A 9,595-nucleotide genomic window follows, 5' to 3' on the forward strand; every position below is an offset into this window, starting at 1 on the left:
GCTAGGGTTCCAGGCTTTCACTGCTGAGGGCACAGGTTCAATCCCTGGTCAGGGAACTAAGATACCGCACACCGCACAGCGCAGCCAACATAAAAGAGAGGAATGAGCCGGAAACAACCAGCAGGAGCAAAAGGTCGACCTGGGGAGATCTAACTTGGGGAGCCAGCCCACAGGCCTAGGGAGGCCTGGGAGCAGGGTCAGGCCAAGCAGCAGGAGGATGGGGGCGGGGAACAAAAAGAGTCAGGGGACATCAAGGAGCTGTGGTCAGCTCAGAGGGTAAAAGGTCTGCTTGCAATGCGGGAGACCTGGGTTCAATCCCCGGGTCAGGAAGGTCCTCTGGAGAAGGAGATGGCCACCCACTCCAGTGTTCTTGCCTGGAGAATCCCGTGGACAGAGAGGAGCCTGGTGGGTTGCAGTCCACGGGGTCGCACAGAGCGACTTTGCTTTCTGTGTTGCCCACCGTTCCTGTGGGCAGCCAGGAGCCCGAGGCGGGAGTATGTACCAGCACCACCTCCCATTCGTTCCCGCATGGGGGGATCACAGGCATCCACTTCCTGTCCTCCCCCATCCCGCCTCACTGACACCACTTCCAGCCCTTCCAGGGACAAGGTGAAGGCCAAATAAATAAACTGCTTGGGGTCCCCCACGGTCTCCTGGGGCAGCCAGGACTGTTCCCACCTGACAGGCAGGGGCGGTGAGTGCCTGGGGGCATGTGTCCATGGTGACCGGGCAGGGACTGGGAGTCAAGGCTGAGCTCCGCCCTCTTTCCTGCTGAAGTCTTGGCACCTTCCAACTTCTAGGGTCACCCCTGTTGCCTCGCCCAGGCTACCTGCGGAGCAAGCCCCACAAAAGTTGCACTGGGGGGGTCTGGGTGGCATGGATGCCTGAAGCCTGCAGGTACAGGGATCCCCCTCAGCCCCAAGCTCAGCCCTGTATTCGAGTTTGCTCCAAAGGGGTGGGAGGCCTGGAAAGAACTTGAGGCCTCAGCATCTGGAGACGGGGATTCATAATCTGCTCTGTTTCCACCGTATCTGAGGCCCTGGGCAGCCCCTGGTCTCCGTGGCCTCAGTCTCCTCCTCTGTTCTCCCAGGAGGTAAGTCAGCTCCCAGAGCTCTTCTGGTCCAGACACTGATTGGAGTCTGTGACCCCCATGACCTCCATCGTGCCCGCCAGGCTGTCTTGGGTTGGACATCAGAGGCAGGAAGAACTGGTCCCAGCAGCCTTCAGGCCAACTCGCTGCTGCAAGAGCAGAGACCTGGGCCCCACCCTGTTACCAGGTCCAGGTGCTGGGACCCTAACCCAGGCGGTCACCCCCAGACCCTCTCCTCAATCCCAGAGCTGGAGCGAAAAGGAAGGGCCCCTTGGATTCTGGCGGGCCCATAAGGACCTCATCAGCCCTTCCTACAGCCCAGGAAGGGCTCTGGCCCATGTGACTCCCTCAGAGTCCCCCTCCGGGCCCTGGCCTAGGAGGAGTGACCTGGAGGAGTCTGGAGGCCCTGAAAAGTGGGAGAGGAGAATCTGGCAGGGGGCATCTCCTGGACTGGGAACATGCAAACGAGGCAGGGGAAGGAGCCTGGCATTAAATGTCAGGAAGGGCCCAGGGCAACTCAGCTTGTGCAAAGTTTGCTTTGGGAAGAGTTGTTCCACCTGACAGGCCACTCTTGGCTGGGGGTGCAGGGGGGCATGGAACAGGGTGGGGGCGGGTGGGGGCAGGGGAGGGTCCCACACTATTTTGAGCCCTAACCCTAGCTCCAGCAGTTGGGCAAGAAACTCAGTTGAATGTCTGTTGAATGGGCTGTTAATAGCAGGTCTTAAAGGGGTTGTGGAGATTGAGGGGGACGGTGGATGGAAATTCCTGGCGAATTACAATGGGCTGAGCTTTCAGGAAGGTGGCAGGTGAGAGGATGGGGCTGGAGGAGAGGGAGGGAAAGGTAACAGGGTGAAGAGTGAGGGGAACCAAGGAAGAAGCGGGTGGTGATGCTGGACGGAGGGGCAGGCCCGAAGGGTGGAGTCTGGGGGAGAGTTGAAAATGGTGATAGGAGAGGCCTGGAGCTTGCCCCAAGGTCAGCCTGCTCTCTAGCCTGGTCCAGGGCAGCTGCTGGCTTCACTCACTCCTCCACGGGCTCTAGGAGGAGCCCAAGCCAGAGGCCCCCACTTCCCCTGACCTCAGCCTAGGAGACCAGACTGGGAAAGCACACAAGCTTCACAAAGCAGCAAATCCCGCCAGCCAGCCTGCTTCCACCAACTCCTACACAGCCTTCAAAACCCCACTCCAGGTTGCTCCTTCCATGAAGCTTCCTTTCACAGAGGAGGCCACCTTGTCTAACCTGCTGCAAGCGCAGGGAGTCAGAGAGGCTTGCCTGAGGTCACACCTTGCGGGTTCTGACCGGCCCCTTCTTGCCCTCCGCCAGAGGGCCTTGAGCCCAGTTCCATTCAAGCTCCACCAAGTCGGTCGGCACACAGTTGTGCTCTGGTTTGTTGCGGGGTTATTCCCTTTATGGCTGCAACCACCTCTGTAGCAGGGAGTGGGCTCTCCTGGTTCTTCCACTCACTGCCAGGGTCACACTTTCTGAGCATTGATTGAGCACCTACGGAGTTCTACCCTATTTCCTCAGGCTCGGTTGACAAGAGAAGTTTTGTGTAATCCAGAAGCTTATGGCAACCAAGTGACGCGGCACCTGCCAAAGTGTTTTATAATCAGTAACACAATAACCGAGTCTGGCAGGGGCTGAGTTTTCAGCTCTGGGCCCCTCATGCTGCCTATTAGGCTCTCAAAGGGGCAGGTGGTCCCTGACCCCATGAGAGACCATCTCCTCCACACCCCAACCTCCCGGGAACTCTGAATTCTGAATTTTGGGGGAGCTCTGAGCAGCTGGGTGGGGGGGGTCCCTGGCTCCGGCCCTCTCCCCAGTGATCAGGGGTGAGGGGACTGGCTGGCTGAGCTGAGCCCTGGCCTGGGCACCCCGTCTGATGGGTAATCTCCTGCCTGCCACCTGGGGCCTGGGGCAGCCCCAGCGCCTGTTTGCTCTGTTACTCAGCCGAGCAGCTGGGAAGATGGTTGCTTTACTGGGGGGTGGCTGTGAAGCTGTTTATCAGGGAGGTAGGGGCAGGAAGTGAGGCCAAGTCCCAGCCCTGGCTAAAGAGGAGCAGAAAGGCCATGGCTGTCAGGCAGGGGATAGCCGGCTTGAGGCCTGGCTGCAGGCTGCTGGGTGGGCCCAGCTGCAGAAGAGAGGGGCCGTGGGCTAGCTCAGGTCACTGCCCCCACCCTGCATGCACGCGTGCACACACACCTTGTCCAGCTCCAGGGGAGGTTCCAGCCACTGAGACCCTTCAGCCCTCCACATTGTCATCCCCACCACGCAGTTCCTTCCCTCCCCACAGGAGGCACCTGGCAAGTCCTAGAAAGGGGCACCTCCAGGTCCCCCTGCCCTCACCCGCACTGTTTTCCCCACGTGCCCAGAGGCACTGTGCCTCCCCGGGGACCCAAGGCGATCACTCAGATCCCCTGGTTCCCGTGCTCACCACACCCGCCCCGCCCCCCCAAGCCCCTGGGCTCTGGGACCGTAGGCCCTGCTCCAACCCCAGACCCTGGCCCTGACCCAGAGCCTCCAGGTTCCAGCAGGGCCCTGCCCACTCGTGACCAGGCTCTGAGAGACCCTGCCCCTGGCACAGCGGCCGTGCTGGCAGCCACAGAAAGGCTGCTTGTGTTTCACTAGCCAAGCAGAACCGGCCTGGTCTCGGGGCCGAGGCTCCGCACCTGCAAAGCCTCCTCCCCTCAGGCTGCGCAGGGTGGGCTCAGTGTGGAGCCCAGACGGGGTCATCACAGAGGTGGGGCATCACAGGCCGCCCTCCCCAGGCTGGGGGGCTCAACCGGGCTCTATGGTCAGCCTGGGGTTGGGGGCAGACCAGGCAGGCAGCATGCACAGGGATCGGGGCTTCTGAGGGTAAAGGACCCAGATCAGGGTCATCAACACTTGGGAACCCGGCGTTGAAAGTTCCCTCCACCACCCACCTCCTCAGAGCTGGCAGGGGAAAGCCCCCATGGCCGGGCACTGCCCCCCACCAGACTTACCCGTTAGCTGCCTGGTGCCCAAGGTGTCGTCCGCAGCGGCGCCAACCTTGGGGGCCAGGGGGAGGCGCAGGCAGCTGGGACCACTGCTGGGTCTCAGCCAGGCATCTGGGGTGCCGGCGGTACCAGGGGCCGGCAGGACTGAGGGCAGAGGTGGCACTCGGGTGGGCCGCCGGGGGCCTGGCCACCCTCGAAGGGCAGCTCTCTGAGGTCTCAGGGCTGCGCACCCCGTAGGGAGCCCCCCTGCCCCCAGCTCAGGGCCACTTGCTGGCACTGTGGCAAGACCCAGCTGGGGGGCTTACGAGAGAGGCTGCAGTGGGCTCAGGGGACCGGGTCTGCGGGGCAGTGTGGACGCGGGCGGAGTGCAGGAATGTGCTGGGAGGAAGTTAGGCGGCATGAGGTGAAGAGTTGGCCGGGGCCTGATTTCCCATTATAAGTAATCCTTCCGTATTTACCTGAACAAATACGCTCCCTGCTTACCTCAGACCACAGACGGGCTCCTGGTTAACCCTTGCAGGCCTCCCCTTCCTCGCTGGGGGAACCACCCCCTGGCAGCCCAGGAACTCATTCAGTCACTCATTCATGCATTAACTCACTCACTCATTCAATAGTTGATATATCGTTACTGAGTTCATCTTATGTGCAAGGTACAGGGGTCAGCTGAGGGCAGGGAACAGATGAGCAGGCAGCACTGGAAAAGGCCCAGTGGAGGGACGTGGGAGAACAGTGACGGTGGGCATCTGGCAAAGGAAGTCAGCAAGGACTTCCTGGAGGAGGCGCTCGCTGTCTGGCTCCCCAGGTCAGGAATGGAGACAGCTTTGGGGAAAGAGACCCAAGGCTCATAGGCCCACCCACCCTAAATTCTGTGTGCCCCACAGGGCCTGGCACAGGCCTGTCGTACCCTGGTGCTCAGGAAGGACCGGTAGCTCGCTTTCCCAGGCCCGGAGTGGTGGTCAGCCAGCAGCAGCTTGCTCTCCACAGTCCTCGTCGGGAGAAGCACAGAATCTCCAGCCTCAGCACCCACCCGGGCTCCTCCACCTCTGAGAGACCAAGCAAGGCCACGTAGCCGAGCTCTCAGCTTCTTCCTCAACCTGCCAGGTGGGTTGAGGGCTGCCCTGCCCTCCAGGGACTCTTGTTCTGAATCACCTTGGAAGGGCACCTGGCATCTGCAACCCCCATGCTGTCAGATGGAGGCATTTTAGAGAGTACATATTGTTATTTTCCCATTTCAGAGGTAATTGTGTGACAATCTACAGTATGACTTTTCTAGGGCTTCAGGAAGATTCCAAGGTCTTCAGAACTAGCCCCCTCACCATAACTGTTGCCAAAATTCTCTTCCATATGGTTGTACTTTTCACCCTGGAGAGCCTGTGCTTGGCTGTTAGCTATCACAGGTGCCTTGGTAAGCAGGAATTATAAGAGTCATTTCCCTGAGAAGGTACAGGTAGGATGGAATGGAAATCGGGGAGGTAACACGAGTTCCTAAGATGACTACCATCAACCATCCCAGCCTTCCAGAACCAAGAAAAAAAGGAAGACCTCCAACATTCCCAGGCGGGACCTTCTCTCCGTTCTCCCAGAAGCTTGTGCTTATATCAGCACTAATAGTAATGGCCACCGAGCACTTACTAAGTGCCAGGCACAGTTTATTGCTCGCAAGACGCTAAGGTATTGATCACATTATAAGTACTGTAACATGGGTAAGTACAGGGAGCATCCAATAAATGCTCATTGAATGGATGGGGTGTCATAGATAGTTACCCCCAATGTCCATTCTCTTTTCCTCAATAAACAACCCCCTACTTTACCTGGGAACTTGGCTACCTGGAATTAAGACTACTTCAGGCTCCCTTGCAGCTAAATGTGACTGTGTGACCAAGCAGCAGTGTCATGTGTCATCTGCTATGACTCTTTCTTAAAAGTAAACTATCAAGAAAAAAAGTAAACTAACATGTATGATTTACCTCCTTCTTCTTTATCCTTCCTCTGTGTTACTGCCTGGGATGCAGCTGTGATGGCTGGAATCTTGGCTGCCATTTTGGACCATGAAAACAAAATGGTGGAGCAGTGAGCTGGAAGGAGCTTAGGTCTTTGAGGACTGCATAAAACCTTCATACTAGCTTTGGATTGCATGCCTCAGGACTTTTATAAGAGAAGCAGACTTTTGGTTTTTGTAAAGTGGTATCTTTATTACTCAAAGCCAAGCCTGATTCTATATGAGACAGAACAGAAGATGGGTAGATAGAGGAAGACAGAATACTCTTGCAGCCAGAGAGGGCATTTCACTGCTGGGTGGCATTGAGAAGGGAACTGGTCATACCATAGAAAACCTTGACCTTGGGAAGGCTGCTCCTTGAATGCTGATACAGCTTTGCCTTGGGCCCAAAGGAGCACTTCATAGGTGTCCCCAGGAATGGTGGGCCTGAGTGGATGGACCAGGCTAAGCTGTGCTGAGAATGGACAAATTATACCCACCCAGGCCTGGAATAAGGAAACAAAGCTGCCTTTGCAGGCTGGAAAGACCTAAGAGGTAGCAAGGAGAGGGCCCTCCATCCATCAGCTGGGGTTTACATGGACTGCAGTGCTAAGAGGCTGCTTGGGGGGATGTCAGTGGTGGGTTCAAGGCAGGTTTGGCGCTTACCTGGGGCAAACCTGCCTGTGGGCTCCGGGGGGAGGGAGGGCCAAATAAGGGGCTCTGGCTAACACGTACCCCACCAGCACCTTGATCCATCCAGCACGGTGTTCTGACACCAGCTCAGGGTTTGAGCCAAATACACACCCTCATTCTGTCACCTTCCACCTTTGCAACTTTGGCTGGAACCTGCCGAACTCCCCCTCCCCGTCTCTGAGGAATTCTCAGAGCTGTGGTATTAGTGTTACTCACTCAGTCGTGTCCAACTCTTTGCAACCCTTTGCACTGTAGCCCACCAGGCTCCTTTGTCCATGGAATTCTCCAGGCAAGAAAACCAGAGTGGACAAGGAAGCTAAAAGTTTTCTTCTCCAGGGAATCTTCCCAACACAGGAATCGAACCGAGGTCTTCTGCACTGCAGGCGGTTTCTTTACTGTCTGAGCCAACAGGGAAGCCTAGAGCTCTGGTGAGGGGTGAGATAAGGTTGTGAAAATGCTCTGCAAACCTCAACGCCCTGTCCCAGGGCCTTGCTGATGGCCAACCATAAAGCCATGTCATCTTATTCCCCATAGCAGCCCTTTCAGGTAACTTACTGTGCCCATTTTCCAGGTGAAGAAACTGAGGCCCAGATGTTAAAATGCCTTGCCTACGGTCATAGAAGGGAATCAGATATAAGCTCATATCTGAAGTTTCCTTGATCACCTTATGCCTGATAGTCCCTCTTACTAGCCGCCTTATTCCCTTGGGGTCAAGTCCCAGGTCCTTGGCACAGCTCACCGGGTCTACTACAGTTTCCTTCTCCTGCTCACAGGTCCCCAAGGCTGGTCTCCCCTTCAGTCCCCCTCAGGCAAGCCCCTCAGGGGGTGAAATCTGCCCCCTCCTGTTCCCCTCACCTCATCCATTACGGGCAAAGCCTTTCCCACGTCCACCCACTGCCGACCTGGGGTCCACACACACCCACTCCATCCTGGAACTTTTCTCTGACCTACTGAGATAACATTCTCTGCAGCCACTGGGGTTTCTCAGGCTTCAGCGTGTACACTGGGAGCTGTCACCCCCTCGGGCTGTGAGCTCTGACAGCCAGAGAAGGCGCCTGGTGGAGCCATCACCCCTTGAACACCCGGATGAACCAGGAAAAGTCCTTTTCCTGTTGTTCAAATGGAGTTGAGTTTCTTCTACTTCAATTGAAAGAACCCTCATCTTTTGAGCCCCAACTCAAGAGCTCTCTACTCCAGAGAGTTTTCTCATGTCCCCTCCAGCCCCCACATGTCCCAATTCTTTGTGCTCCGTTTTCCAGTGTTTCTTTCCTTCCCAGGACTCTAACTCCTTGAGGGCAGGGACTTCGCTCAGCTCGAGAAGCCTCAGACTCAACACAGACCGTGATTTCTGGAGCAGCTGGCTTCAGAGCTTTCCTGCCTGCATCCAAGCCCATCAGAGAGTCAAAAGCATGGATGGGAGGCAGGGCCAGGGCTTGGCTTGGCGCTGCCAGCGCCTGGCCCCCTCTGGACCTCCATCACCTCCCCTGTGAGATAGAAACAACACCTGCCCTGCTGATCCTGCTGGCGGGGCCTTGTGACGAGTGATGAAAAGTTGACAAAGGAAGTGGACGTACTTTGGAAAGGGCGGTTGGTCTGTTGGCCTGTCTCTGTCTGTTGGTCTGTTGGTCAATAGACCGCTGCTCCCATGTCCTTGGGTCCTGCTCTCCTAGGAGCTGTAGCCTGGGAGTGACAGTGAGGAGAAAGCGGGGACCCGTGTCAGCCACAGAAAGACAGGGTTGCCAGTGGGTCCTTGCCCTGCCCCCCTGGCTGACACCAGGCCCTGCCCTGACCCAGGCTCCCGCTATGAGAAGGGAAATGGCTTGGGGAGGGGCTCGCTTGCTGAAGAGTCTGGGGTTGGTCATCCAGATGGGGTCACTCAGTGAGGGCAGGAAGCCTGGTTTGTGGGACCCGGAGACCAGGAGCCTGTGCTGTCCAGAGGAAGCCCCCGAGACCAGAGAGGCTAGGGAACAGGTTTAAGGACACACACCAGCGCGGCATCTGAGTCCAGACCCCAAGCGTGCTTATGCGCTATTTCATCTCACCAAGAAGCACCTGGGGGCTTCTCTGACCTTCTCACAAGCTCCAAAGTCAAGGCTGGCAAGTGGCAGAGGCAGAATTTGGGCCGTGTCTGCCGGCATTCTCTTCCCAGGACATGTGCTGCAGCTGGATGGGGGGCCAGGGGACTAGAGACAGACTGGGGTCAGCTGCGGGGGCGCCGTGTCCTCAGGCCCATGAATCCAAGGATTCCCACCACCTGGAGCACGCAAGGCCCCCGGGCCGTGACATGGTACTCCGGGCAGGCCAGCAGGCATTCACTGAGCACCCACTCTGTGCCAGGCCCTGTATGTGCGCGAGGGGCAGGGTGGCCGGGCACAGTCTGTCCTGGAGGAGTTCAAGGCCTGGTGGCCTCCGAGGGCCCAGGTGACCTCCAGCGTCTCTCCCAAGGCTAGCCATCTATGGTCACTGGTTTCATGAACACCTACGGTATGCGTGACGCTCTCCACTCTGGGAAAAACCGACAGGAGATGCCAAAGGCTTTTCCTCACCAATGCCATCCCTCCTCCTCCCCAGACATTCCCCACCGAACGGAGGCTGAGCAGATGGACCAGTCTTCCCTGTGTCTAAGGTCTTTGGTGCTCACCCCCCGACACACTCCTGTCTACAGCCTCATCCATCCACACCATCGCCGATTCACACCTGGGACGCAGCTGAGGAAGCCTCACTCCACCCCAGGACCCTGCATAGCTCTCAAGAGCTTCTCTGGGAACCGAGTCACACAGGGCTCCTGCCAAAGACGGGCTCCAACCCTGGGGAAACTTGCAGGCCTCCCTGGGGGTCAGAGAGGATACACAGACACA

The 9,595-nt window shown here is 57.6% G+C and overlaps 1 protein-coding gene across 1 annotated transcript in view; it reads right to left on the bottom strand.

Moving 5' to 3' along the window:
• Positions 1-6,106, bottom strand: part of SPDEF (SAM pointed domain containing ETS transcription factor) — a 19,155-nt gene extending 13,049 nt beyond the window's left edge. The window contains exons 1-4 of the mRNA XM_010848721.1: positions 6,034-6,106; positions 4,073-4,342; positions 787-829; positions 461-678 (exon numbers count right to left, since the gene is read on the bottom strand). Coding sequence (XP_010847023.1) covers positions 461-678; positions 787-829; positions 4,073-4,342; positions 6,034-6,106 — 604 coding nt within the window. The remainder of the gene's footprint in view (positions 1-460; positions 679-786; positions 830-4,072; positions 4,343-6,033) is intronic.
• Positions 6,107-9,595: the final 3,489 nt, after the last annotated feature.

The sequence above is a fragment of the Bison bison genome, unplaced genomic scaffold (genome assembly GCF_000754665.1).
Source record: "Bison bison bison isolate TAMUID 2011002044 unplaced genomic scaffold, Bison_UMD1.0 scf7180017864270, whole genome shotgun sequence".
In the NCBI taxonomy this organism is placed as follows: domain Eukaryota; kingdom Metazoa; phylum Chordata; class Mammalia; order Artiodactyla; family Bovidae; genus Bison; species Bison bison.